Below are 13,759 nucleotides of genomic sequence, written 5' to 3' on the forward strand. Positions count from 1 at the left end.
AAAAAATTATTTTTTTAAATTATTGTGAAATACCATACAGAGGGGTTACAATTACATGGGCAAGATAGTGAGTACATTTCTTATCAAGCATTGTTATCTCCTCCTTTGTTTCCCCTTCCCATCCCTTCCCAGCCTCCCCCCGCCCCCCTCACTGCCCCCCACCCCGCCAAAATTGTAAAATTCGTTTTTTGACATAACATCTTGTACATCTCATTGTTGTAATGTGTCCACCTGTAACCTTATTTAAACGATTTGTTTTTTCCCTTCCCCTCCACAAATTATATCAACATCAAATACAGTGAAAGCAGGGTTTATACCCTGGGAGAGGTACATACAAAGCAACAAAGAAATTATCTTATAAATATGTTGGAAACAACTGCAAGAAAGAAAACAAAAACATCTAAATCCTTATCTTGGGGTTCATTTTGCCTAACATCAACCTGTCTGACAGCTTCTGTTTGTCTCAGACATATACTAGTTATTGCAAATAAGGGAAACCATGGGATCTATGTTTCTTTGGGCCTGGCTTACTTCACTTAATATAATTTTTTCCAAGTCTTTCTAATTCCTAACAAATAGGGCAATGTCATTCTTTCTGATGGAGGCATAGAATTCCATTGTGTAAATATACCACATTTTCTTGATCCATTCATCTACTGAGGGGCATCTGGGTTGGTTCCATATCTTAGCTATGGTAAATAATGCTGCAATGAACATAGTTGTGCTGGTAGCTTTAGTATGGTCTTGTTTATGATCATTCAGGTAAATGCCCAAAAGTGGGGTTGCTGGGTCACAGGGGAGCTCTATGTGGAGTCTTTTGAGGAACCTCCATACTGCTTTCCAAAGTGGTTGAACAAGTTTATACTCCCACAAACAATGCAGTAGGGTTCTCTTCTGGCCACACCCCCTCCAGCATCTGCCATTATTAGAGTTCTTGATTATAGCCATTCTAACTGGGGTGAAGTGGTATCTCAATGTTGTTTTGATTTGCATTTCTTTTATGGCTGGGGAGTGAGCAGTTCTTCATGTGTCTATTGGCCATTCTTCTTTCCTCTTCAGAGAAGTTTCTCTGTAAGTCTTTAGCCCACTTATTTATTGGGAAGTTGTTTCTTTGAGGATTTGTTGTTGGGGGATTTAATTTTTGGAGTTCCAGGTATATTTTAGATATGGGACCCTTGTCCGTTGTATGGCTAGTGAAGATCTTCTCCTAATATGTAGGCTTTCTATTGATTTTGCTAGCTATGTCCTTTGCCATGCAGAAGCTCTGCAATTTCATGCAATCCCATTTGTCCAACCTTTCTTTGATTTGTTGTTTCTGGGTCTCTATTAAAAAAATTTCGGCCTGTAGACACAGCATTTCTTTAGGCCAGCAATAGTGTTGATTACATGTCTTGATTTTATGTGATTTCAATGTGTCTTTCCTGCACTAGATCTACTTTTTGTAAATATCACCGGAAAATGAAGCAAGGAGTCTGTTGGACGTCATGCCTTTGGTCTGTCCAGGAAGACTACCATCTTGCCCTTCTTATAAATCCATAATTTTCCCCTTTCTTTTAAAATTATTATCTTTAAGTAGTTGTAAAAAGGAGTTGTCAATAACTAGTATATGTCTGAGGCAAGCAGAAAAGGTCAGATAAGATGATGCTTCTAATGTATTTATAAGGTACCACATGATTTTTTTTTGTTGCTTTGTATGTCCCTCCCCCATGGTATAACCCCTGTTTTCACTGTATTTGATATTGGTATAATTTGAGGAGGAGAAGGGAAAAAACAAATTATTTAAATAGGGATACAGGTTGACACATTGCAACAATGAGATGTTCGAAAACGAACTTTACAATTTAGGCAGGGGTGGGGGGGGGAGTGTAGTTGTGGAGATGGGAGGGAAGGGATGGTAGGGGAAAAACAAAGGAGGAGACAACAATGCTTGATAAGAAATGTACTCATTACCTTGCTCATGTAACCCCTCCTCTGTACAGTATTTTCACAATAAAAAACTTAATTTGTTTTAAAAAAAGGAGTTGCCATTTAACAGTTCTTAGAAACGACTCTTAGGTTGCTTCCCATGGTGGTTTAAAATTTTAAACATTTAGCCATTTTCTTTCTAGCCTGGGACTTTTTGTCTTTTGCCTTTCCCTGTCATAACTTGGAAAAAAGTCAAGATGGACACCAAGATTTGAAGAGAAAGCCGAATGTATGCGGCTATTGCTGTGGTCTGCACCAAGTTCAGAGGTAAAAGTTCTATTTAGAGTGCCTGCATCATCATATGCAATGACAGGGGGGGCTGCAGATCCAGAGCTCCTGCGTGCACCATACTGGGGGCCTCAGCCAATGGGGATGGCTCTGAACCCCAATGCAGTTGTATTTCTCTGAAAGCAAAAAGTGGGGGCCACAGAAGAGGCTGATATAGAGGAGAGTGTTAAGGGGCTGTGAAGCACTCTGTGCTAATCGACCTAGAGGCAGAAGGCAGTGCTCCGAAGAGGACCAGAAATCCTCTATAGCAGGATCTCCAGGCCTGCACACACTCCAGGGTGGAGAACCAAGGGGAGGGTGCTAAGGCACGGACTGGGATGAGCCAGCCTGAAACAGACTTGTAAGATGAAGCATGAAGCATAGACCAAGCATGTCTTATTCATTCCTGGCAGACAATAAGGTTGATGGATTGTTTTACACCATACCCAGGCTGACGCCTCCTCCTACACCAGAGGAGATGGGCAGGATTTAAGGCAAGGTGGGGTATGTGGCTTCAGATGCATGGGCCAACTACTGTGGACTCGAAGGTTGGTTGTACCCACTCATTCCTTTGTACACACTCTCCAGGGAGGCTCCAACTTGTACTTTTCTGGGGGTTTATGGAAAAGCCAGAAATGGTTGTTTCCAGGGTGGTGGTTTTCTTGAATAATAATAATAATAAAAAAGATGTAGGCTGATGAAATGGCTCAGAGTAGAGAGGATGAAAAAGAGAGAATGTAGGTAAGCATTGCCTTCCTATAAACCTTACCCTAGGGTCTGATCAAATGTCCTACAGACAAATTTCCAGCTGCCAGTCTTAGGAAGAGAAGGGGTAGGCTCACATAGGAGCTAAGGTGTGGAATAGGAATGGCTGTTTAGAAGATGAAGAGGAGGAAGAGAAGGCTTTTCCAGGTAGCACAGGAACAGCCTGTACGAACTACGGGGTTCTCAAGAAACCATAACTTTTAATCATTGCACCAATATGGGTCAGGCTAGATTTATTTCAAGTCCTGTGTTATTCTATGGCTGTCTGTTTCTACATGTGTAATGATAGGAAGAAAAGCATTAACTAATCACAAGGGACAGATTTACAGCCCTGCTTTTCTCTTTTGTTTAGGATCTTTATTTTTAAATCAGAAAGAGCAAGTGTGTGAGGATAGGGCCGTGCTTTGAAGCCTGACAGCAGTCTGTTGCGCTTCACTCATTTATAAAAAGCCCAAGACATTTGGCTGGTGATCATGGTGTACCAGTGCTTGAAGGACACGGTGACTTACCTGCTGCTGCCTCTTTGTTTGGAAATAACTTGTTGTCAACTGCCATGCTGATGTCATAGAACACCTCATCCTCATTTCGGTCAGCGTCAAACTGGGGGAAATCAGGACAGACAAGTGTGGAACATGAGAAGACATAAATTAGCTAATTCTAAAATGTAACCATCTGTAATAAGTTAAAGCACTAGAGTCACAAACGAGGCATTTGAGGGTCTTTAAGCCTAGATTACATATTATGTAGGGAAGAATAAGGAATTCACTTATGATTAAGAAAAATGTGGAACACTTTCTCCTTTTTTTTTTGACAGTCCTGGGGCTTGAACTCAGGGCTTGGGCTCTGTCTCTAAGCTTCTTTTTGCTAAAGACTAGTACTCTACCACTTGAACTATGGCACTACTTCCAGCCTTTTCTGATTATGTGGTACTGAGGAATCAAACCCCGGGCTTCGTGCATGCTAGGCAAGCACTTTACCACTGAGCCACATTCCCAGCCCTGAACATTTTCTCATAAAGCAGGTTCTGAAGAGATTATGGAAATTCACCCATTATTTTGGCTCAGTTTTTCTCATAAGAAATGAAAATATAGTTATAAACAACATAGGGAGAATTTTTCTAATTTATTGTTAAAAAAGAAAGATTAAAACAATTTCCAAACCATATTTAAGATCCTGTATTAGATACTACAGATATTGTATTAACGAAGTAGTTGCACAGATATAATGAACATTATAGAACGAAATATATAAAGTTTAAAATTTATAAAATTTTGCGAAATTATAAAATGATATTATTAAATGAATAAATTGTGTGTTTACCAAATGGCTCAATAATTGAACATACATTCATGTCTGTTTTCAGTTTTAAAAAATATCTTTCCTGAGTCATAGTCGATAAAGCAAACTGCAAGTATTTACAGAAAGTTTCATTGTACATATATACACCTGGAAAACCATCTCTCGCTATAGGTTGGCTATCAAGCATTGGCAACATGACCTTCTTGGGTGCTGGATATTTTGTATTCCTATCAACAGCTTTTGGACTGGTGAAGCTGGGGTTGAGGGGATTGCAGCAGCCTTCACACAGTCTGCTCTGCTTGGATTCTTGCAGACATTGTTAAAGCCACTTCACTCCCACACCACGATCAGAGGAGGCAATCCGATTTTTTTATTTTCTATCATTTCTGATGGGCATGAGACTCTTGTTCCTACTCTTTTAACTCATGTTATGTCCTGGGGACCCTGGGGAACATTCTAATTTAATATCACAACAGCAGCTATTGAATTGGCAAAGTTTTTTTTAAAACACAAACTGATGACATTCAGTATTAGAGAGGTTGCATGCTTATTAGAGAGGTTGCATGCTTAGTAGAGGGAGAACTGGCTTTTAAATCATCAAATATTTTGTTGATTGTTTTGCACAAACCATATTATTCATCAGTGGTTATCCACTAGGAGTATTTCCTAGGAAACGTGTCTGATGAGAGACAGTTTTGGTAGCCACAGAGCAGAGGGTGGGAAAGTCACTAAATAACCTACAGCACACTGGGCAGTCTACTCACAACAAAGGATTATCTCACCTAAAAAGTCAACAGTGTCAAGGCTGGGAAGCCCCAGTTACCCCATGCATTCTTAGCTCTAGGATTTCCAAACAGTATTTTGAAGCTAAAGTAGCATTTTTTTCTTTTTAGAAAAAGATTTTAAGGTATAAGAATATCAGCCAGTAATTTTAAACTACAAAGGTTAAGCCAGTGGCAAGTATCTGTAATCTTGATTACCTGGTAGTGATGATGGAAGGATCAGGAGTTTGAGGCAAATTCCTGAAACTAACTAACCAGCTAGCTAACTAATTAACTAAAATCCTAGCAGAAGAGATACTGCAGAATAGGTAAAAAGAGATAAGAGTTCCTACAAATAAAAATTTATTGCCTGGGAATGTGGCTTAATGGTAGAATGCTTCTCTAGCATGCATGAAACCCTGGGTTCAATTCCTCAGTACCACATAGCAGAAAAAGCTGAAAGTGGCGCTGTGGCTCAAGTGGTAGAATGCTAGCCTTGAGCAAAAGAAGCTCAAGGACAGTGCTCAGGTCCTGAGTTCAAGCCCCAGGACTGGCCAAAAAAATATTATTTATGCTGGGTGTAGTAGCCTGGCCTGTAATCCTATTTGGGAGGTAGAAATTGAGACAAGGCCATCCTTAGTTTGAGACCCTCTTTCAAGTATGTGATGACACATGGCTATGTTTGCAGCCTCTCAGGAACTATTATAATAGTAGAACTTCTATCTAGGGAGGCCCAGCCTAAAGTAGAGATCCTATTAGAAAAAAATAAGAGCAAAAGGGGCATGGCTCAAGTGGTAGACTGCTTGCGTAGAAAGAACAATGTCCTGACATCAAACCCAGTACTGCCAAAACATTTATTTACATAATTAGGGTCAGAAAAAGTTTCAGGGAGATAGAATTATGTGGCAATAGATCAGAAGATGTCTATAGTTGCTCCTAGCTCTGAAATTCTGAAGAAAAGATGGGTATTTTGTCTTTTAGGTGAGTGTAATTTGATGTCTGTCCTAAGAAAACCTTTTTTCTTATATTGAGGGGGAAACTCACGAAGGACACGGTCAACACAATCTGTTTTATGTCATTTAATGTAAGAGAGCTGCTGAGGTCAACTTGAAATTTCAAAATGAAATGTTTATTGATTTCCTTAGTTCACTCACAGCAATTTTAATCTGAATAACAAATGATGTAACAGCTTTCAAAAGCATACATAATATATCAAGATTAGGAGAGGAAATTATAGCCAAGGGAGAAAGTAGAATTTTGGGACATCTGAGGATGAAGAGACAATGAAGATTTGTACTTTTTTAAGTGGCAGAAACTAGCATTGGTTTTCTTTTCTTTCGACTGTGGTTTTCAGAAGTCAGAAACTTCTCAAGTCTTCACCACAGAAACAAGGCCCACCAATTACCCAAATGGACTGCAAACTGGATCTCATCTTCAAGATTTCACCTTTGATTAAGCTTAGGTTTGTTGCTCACATTTTCTCATTTTCATCATTTGAGGAAAAGGAAAGAAACGAGCTGTTATTAGTATCATTCCAAGCTTATATTTCCTATAAGTACTCTCTTAGCATCAAATAATCTTCTTGAAATTTTTACTTCCACCTTGTTTTATCAGGAGATTTCAATTAAGCATACTTGCTTAATTTCCCTCCTTTCCTACTGAAGACCCCCTCAATATACAAATAACTGGCCTTCAAATGTTTTCTTTTATGTATTTAGTGGCATCTTTTTTTTTTAAAGACAATCTGGCTAGTATTCTCTTTACAGTGATTTTTTTTTCTCCAATGCAAATGTGAGATAACAGTAAAGTAGTAATATTTTAAAGACTCACAGTACCTGGAATAAATTCAATGATGGAATAATGATTGCTTATACTACTTTATAGGACTTTATGTTTCTATAGCCTCATAAAAAACTTGAAAGAGAGCCATGTGAAGCTCAAATGTATAATATTAGCTTTTGGGGCAGAGATCAAGAGATTATGGTTGAGGTCCATCTGGCCTTAAAACTTCATTGAGGCTGCATTTCAATCAGTGGCTGAGCAATTCAGTGAGCGCCTGTCATCCCAAGCTATACAGGAAGCACAAAAAATGGCTGGCTCAATGATGCACCAGGTATGATCCCAGTGGTAAAGGAAAGGGGGGAATGAATAAGAGGACCACAGTGCAGGGTAGCATAGGCATAAAGTAAAACCCTGTCTTGAGAATAACCAGCCAACAAAAGGGCTAGCATAGTGGCCCAAGTGGTAAAGTATCTACTCCTTGAGTGTGAAGACTTGAGTTGAAACTGTAGTACTGCCAAGAGTGGGGGGAGGAAGAAAATTTGAAAAAAGAACATTTAAGTGGGCTAGTGGTGGGCTAGAGATAGGGATAATTCTGTGAGAGGAACCAAAGCAACCTGAGAATTCCTGTGGTGCTGTCCTGCGGAACCATGCAATGGGGAACTTATCATTTCTTAGCAGAATGAGATAAAGGAAGACATAAAAGAATACACATTTAAAATTAGAAGCAACTATATGCAAGAGATGAACACAGACACATCAAAGCTGTGGATATCAGGCAAAAAACTTATTTTCTTTCCAGCCTCTGCCTCTTTATGCTCACTCTTTCATCTGGTATTCAGACTATAGACAACATTTAGAAAACATTGTTGGGGGCTGGGAATGTGGCTTAGTGGAAGAGTGCTTGCTTAGCATGCATGCAACCCTAGGTTTGATTCCTCAGTACCACATAAACAGAAAAATCAGAAGTGGTACTGTGGCTCAAGAGGTAGCATGCTGGCCTTGAGCAGATAAAGCTCAGGGAAAATGCCCAGGCCCTGAGTTCAAGCCCCAGGACTAGCAAAAACAAGAACAAAAACAAACAAACAAAATACATTGTTGGGAAAAGTCAACAACAATAAATATATCCAGAGAAAACTTAAAGTTTTCTGAAATGTTTTAAGAAAATTGCATTCCCCAAGTTTGAAGCTTTAAAAGAATGTAATAATGACTTTAATTTATTTTGGTGCAGAGAGAAATGAGGGCTAACTCATGATAATTTTCATTACTCATACAACATTAGCTCAGCACTCAACATCAGCACTCAACAGGGCTCTAAAGAAAGCACCCGGTAGCATTAACCTGCATCCATCCCCTGTTAATACAAGTTTATACATGACATTCTAATCACTCAGTCTCTACAATTACACTATAAGAAAGGTTATTTGTTATCTTAATTTTAGAGGTGCAAAACAGCCTCTTGGCTAGGATGTAGTTCAGTGCTAGAACATTCACTTAGTGTGTGCAAGGCTCTGGATCAATCCCCAGAAAAAATGTGCATGCGTGTGTACACACACACACACACACACACACACACACACACACACACCCCACACTAAACCAGAACTAAAAGTAAGCTTCCAAGACATGAAATAATTTGTTCACAGTCATGTAAGTGGGTGGATATGAGTCCATATTGGTCTACAAGGCTAGCAATGTGAGTTACCAGCCCCACTGGGGCAACCTTAGATTTAGCTAGGTATTCAAAAAAATGAAGCAGGGCTCACAGGATAGAGCCTGAAGAATCCTCACACACTCACACACTAAGCTGGCAAGGTCCAGTTATAATGTACTCAAATATTCTTTTTTGTATTTCACATTTGGGGGCCATGGGAAGTGACTTTGTTTCTATGCATGATACTTATGCCATCTAGATGGCCATGGCTGTAGGCAGAAGAAACCTACAGACTGGCTAGAGCATCAGGAAGAGTAAGAGCAGGCCCACTGTAAGAGGCAAAATGTCCCAGCTCCCAACAGAGCTCTCTCTGTGGGTCTTCAGGCTAACGCTAACCATTTCCCAGGGAAACTGGTAACTCTTCATTGTCTACCGCTGACTCTAATTGCACCCCACAGCAACCTTCTAAAACTTCTTTCTGTGAACAACCCTGCTTTTTAATGTGTTGACAGGACTGAGGTCATCCAGAATGGATTCTGTTTCTGTTCTCTTATTGCTGTTCAGTCCTTCTCAGGATTCAAAGGAAGAATACATACATCTCCCTTCTAGGATACTTTCTAGGTGGAAGCATATAGGTCCAATATGGGTCCTTTTGTGGTTGTTATCTAGATTGCCTTAGCTGCCCCTCTTCACAGCCCAGCCAGGACGTGGCTCTCCTCAGTGCCTTTAAGGGGAAAATACTATAGACTCCTTTTCCAGAACTCCTCACTCTAGTAATCTAATTAAAAAATGGGAGGTCAACATCTGGACCATCCAACAAGAGGGGAGATGCTAGGTTACAGGCCTTGCTGGAGGTTGCTTTTGAAAGAGAAGAGCCAAACTGTTAGGGATTCAAGTTGGTCTGCAACAACTCTTAAGCTGTAGGGTGGGCTGGTTGATAATTCACATTTTTAAAAAATTTATTGAAGCTTCTTTTTTCTTTGTGTGTGTGTGTGTGTGTGTGTGTGTGTGTGTTGGTTATGGGGCCTGAACTCTGGGCCTGGGCACTGTCCCTCAGCTCTTCACCTCAAGGCTGGTTCTCTACCATTTGAGCCACAGCGCCACTTCCGGCTTTTTTTTTCTGCTTATGTGGCGCTAAGGAATCGAACCCAGGGCCTCATGCATGCAGGGCAAGCGCTCTACCACTAAGCCACCTTTCCAGCCCCTTGATTATTCACATTTTATAGACTAAGAACAGACATTCTTAGCCTGACCAAAGTCCAAATTCATGAATGGACATTAAGTATCTGAGTTTTTGCCTGCTGACTAGTGGCCACTATGACAGGGAACTTTTAAAAAAGCACTCAGAAGATAAATCCACTTCAAAGAAAGTAGCAGAAGCAAAGCTCTACTTAGTACAAGTGGAAAGTATCTAAGATATTAACTAAAACTTGATTAGATAGTATGTTGCTTCTTACTCAAAAGTTAATAGATCTGTTGTCCAGAAAAATGTGTCAAATTACTTTTGCTATAATAGTTGATATAAAAGATTTTGTTAAGTAAATATTCAGAATATATCTTGGGACCGACATAAAGTCTATCCAGTCTTTCACACCACTTACAAAATGCAATTCAATTTAATAAAGATTTGTTGGATGCCAAGCAGGGTAGCACAAATCTGTATTCCTAGTTCTTGGGAGGTTGAGGTAAAAGGGTTGTGAGATCAAGGCCAGTTTGGGCTACATAGTGAGTTTGAGGCCAGCCCAAGTTACATAGAGAATTCCAGGTCAGTCTGGGTTATATAGCAAGGCCCTGTCTGAAAGAACAAAACCAAAACTAAACAAAACACAATGAAGTATCTACCTCCCTGAACTTTAGAAATAGATACACAGAAGGAAGGGTCAGTCCAGTGAAGCTTTCTGAACTTGTTAAAACACCAGTGAGGAATAAATACTTTGAAAACACTTGGTAAGGTGTATGAAAGTATGAAAAAGAGAAAATGGAATGGAGTGGGTGAATCTGGTCAAGGTACATTGTATGCATCTACAGACATGTCAACATGAAACCCCTTTTACAACTAATTGATACTAACAAACAATGTGGAAAGAAAGGAGAACCTGGAAAAGAAAAGATATGTTCACTGGAGAAGAGAATTACATTTCCTACTTTTCTTCTACTATAGCTAACAGTGTCAGATCCTAGTAGTTAGACAACACACACTTGTCACACTAAATTAACTAGAAAATTAAATTAAGATTTTCCTTTTCCCTTCTGACTTTCTATTTCTCTTCTTCTGGCATTCCAGAAATTTGAGATTTTATGAAATTACAATGTAGTGGAATCTTTGCCAAGAATTCTGCCTAACTAAAGAAGTTAAAGAGTTGGAAGCCAAATTTCAGCCTCATGTGACATTTAGTACCTTTCCTAATTATAGACCTACTTCTTTCCAGTGCTCAAGTGTCTCCAGGCTGCCTACGTCTAAATAGCACCCTGAAAACCTGCAAAACTCACTGTTCTGCAGAAGCACTTCATTTTGACTAGGGGATAATGGCCCTCAAATTTAGGCCCTCAAAGTTTGGTCTCATTCTGTTTTCTTTTATTCTTCACCTCTGTTTCCCTTTATTATTATCATTTCTCTTGGTTGAGATTCTTCATTCTTCTAATTTTATGTGTTATTTTCTTGTGGTGCTGGGGATCAAATCCAGGACCTCACATGTTAGGCAAGTACTCTACCATTGAACTACCCACTTAGCTTCTTCCATTTACTTCTAAAACTTTCTCCTGTTGGGTGCCAGTGGCTCACACCTGTAATTCTCACTACTCAGGAGGCTGAGGTCTGAGGATTATGGTTTGAAGCTAGCCTGGCAGGAAAGTCTGTGAGCCTCTAAACCTCCAATCAACCACCAAAAAGCCTGGAAGTTGAGATGTGGTTCAAGAGGTAGGGGGCCAGCCTTGGACAAAATTAATGGACAGTGGTCAGATCCTGAGTTCAAGCCCAAGTACCCACACAAAAAAAACAAAAAAATTCAATAACTAAAAAAGTATCTGCTGTTTGGCACACTCCAGGCCTTCATTGCCAGTACCACAGAATAATAAATGAAAGTCAGTGGCGATCTTGTAGAACTGAAGAGCCCACCTCTGGCCCGGGGTGTGATGGTGGGGGATGAGAGACTGTGGAAGATTTTCCAGAGACTCAGATACATGGGTGGGTGCTCTACAAGTGAGCCTAGACCAATGAAGAAGGGAAGACCAAGAGAGGCAACAACGGGGAAAAAGAATGGAGTTATGTAAGACATTTCTGTGAGGACAGTAATGGACTCCTGGCTTAAGATTCTGACAGTCTTCTCAGAAGGGACAAAAAACACAATTAATTTTCTTTCTTCTTTTCTTCCTTTCTTCCTTCCTTTCCTTTTTTTTTTTTTTTTTTGCTTTCTGAAGTGAACTGAAGGCCATCATTAGACTTTCAAATTTGGTAGCTAATTACTCTGTTCTGGAAATCTAAAGTGAATAGATGTCATGGTGTGCACACATGAATGGGACAGTTAACCTCATGTCAGCATGTATTATACCTTGCTCTGTGCCAGATAATGGGGAAGCGCTTTGCAAACATGAGCTTCCAGAACAACCTGATGTATTACTCTCTAAAGGAAATAGTTGGTTAAGGTCTAAGTACTTACTTAAGGCCACACATCCAGAGAGGTAAATGACTTGGTTAAGGATTTAGATCTGCCAGGATTGTGCTCTCACAAACTAAGCTATTTCCAGGTGCTGGTGGCTCAGGTCTGTAATCCTAGCTACTCAGGAGTCTGAGATCTGAGGATCCCAGTTCAAAGCTAGGCAGGAAAATCTGTGAGACCCTTATCTCCAATAAACAACTCAGAAAACAGGAAGTGGTGCTGTGGCTCAAGTGGTAGAGCACTTGCCTTGAGCTGAAGAGCTGAAGGACAGTGCCCAGGCCCCGAGTTCATGCCCCATGATGGACCAAAAAAAGAAAAACAACAACAACAAAAAACAACAACTCAAAAACAAAACTAAGCTATTTTAGCCACTGGGAAAAATAAAGCCTATGTTCCTAAAAACATGTTTCTCTTTGCTTCTTTTAGCTGTGGGTCATTTCCAAATCCAGCATCATTTAAATACCCATCCTTACTTTTTCCTTGACTCACTATTCCCATGTCTAATAGTTTGTGATAATGTTATACCAAATGCCCCCAAATCTAAGCTGTTCTTGGCTAGAATAATTGACTTATTAGCAAGATGGCAATGAAAAGCCATGTTAAAAGGCAATCCCAGAATGGAAGCAGAATGGAAGGTTATTTATTTCCTTAGCAGTTATTGGACCTTTTGGATAACTGAATAATTTTGCTCCAAGTATTAGGAAAAATAGAAATTCAACAGGAGGAAAAAAGTAGGAATGGAAATAACATTTGTAATAATTGGATTTACATTTAGATTCATGGCTAGAGGAAGGAAATTAATATGCAAATGAAAATTTCAGTCCTTAAGAATGCTTTGCATGATAAGATTTTTATATGAATTTAGCTCCTGTGATTTCAGGAGGATCATGAATTCAAGGCCACTGCAGACAAAGATTATGATGAGATTCTTTTTCCAAAATAAAAAGCAACACAAACAAAAGAGCTGGGGTCACAGCTCAAGCAGAAGATTGCTTGCCCAGCATGTGCAAGGCCTTCAGCTCAATCTCCAGAGCTGCAAAGAAAACAAAATGTGTGATTTCACTCGAAGATAAAGTGACCACAGCATTCGAAGAGTCCTTAGCATCCCTTTATCCCCCAGGACAAGTCTGTCTTTGTTCATATTTTCATTGCTGCAACCATGGAAATGGTCAACCTCCTTCAAAAGGAAACTGGAATTGATAGCCCTACCTAAAATAAAAAGGGACAAGGTATTTGCAAGTCAACAGACTTGTTCAGCATCTCCCATTTGGTACATGTAGTCAACAATGGAGACAAAGTGGTTGAACAAGTTTGCTCTTTGGAAAGTAGTATGGAGGTTCCTGGAAACACTCCATATAGAGTTCCCCTACGACCCAGGAATCCCACTTTTGGACATTTACATGAATGATCACAAACAAGACCAAACTAAATCTACCAGCACAACTATGTTTATTGCAGCATTATTTACCATAGCTAAGATATGGAACCAACCCAGATGCCCCTCAGTAGATGAGTGGATCAAGAAAATGTGGTATATATACACAATGGAATTCTATGCCTCCATCAGAAAGAATGACATTGCCCCATTTGTTAGGAAATGGAAAGACTTGGAA

The 13,759-nt window shown here is 39.7% G+C and overlaps 1 protein-coding gene across 1 annotated transcript in view; it reads right to left on the reverse strand.

Annotated features, from left to right (window-relative positions):
• Ak5 (adenylate kinase 5) overlaps positions 1 to 13,759 on the reverse strand; it is a gene marked incomplete at its 3' end in the record, with an annotated part of 163,191 nt that overhangs the window by 22,780 nt on the left and 126,652 nt on the right. Inside the window, exon 7 of the mRNA XM_013035874.1 lies at positions 3,507 to 3,597. Coding sequence (XP_012891328.1) covers positions 3,507 to 3,597 — 91 coding nt within the window. The remainder of the gene's footprint in view (positions 1 to 3,506; positions 3,598 to 13,759) is intronic.

The sequence above is a fragment of the Dipodomys ordii genome, unplaced genomic scaffold (genome assembly GCF_000151885.1).
Source record: "Dipodomys ordii isolate 6190 unplaced genomic scaffold, Dord_2.0 Scaffold228, whole genome shotgun sequence".
Classification (NCBI taxonomy): Eukaryota; Metazoa; Chordata; class Mammalia; order Rodentia; family Heteromyidae; genus Dipodomys; species Dipodomys ordii.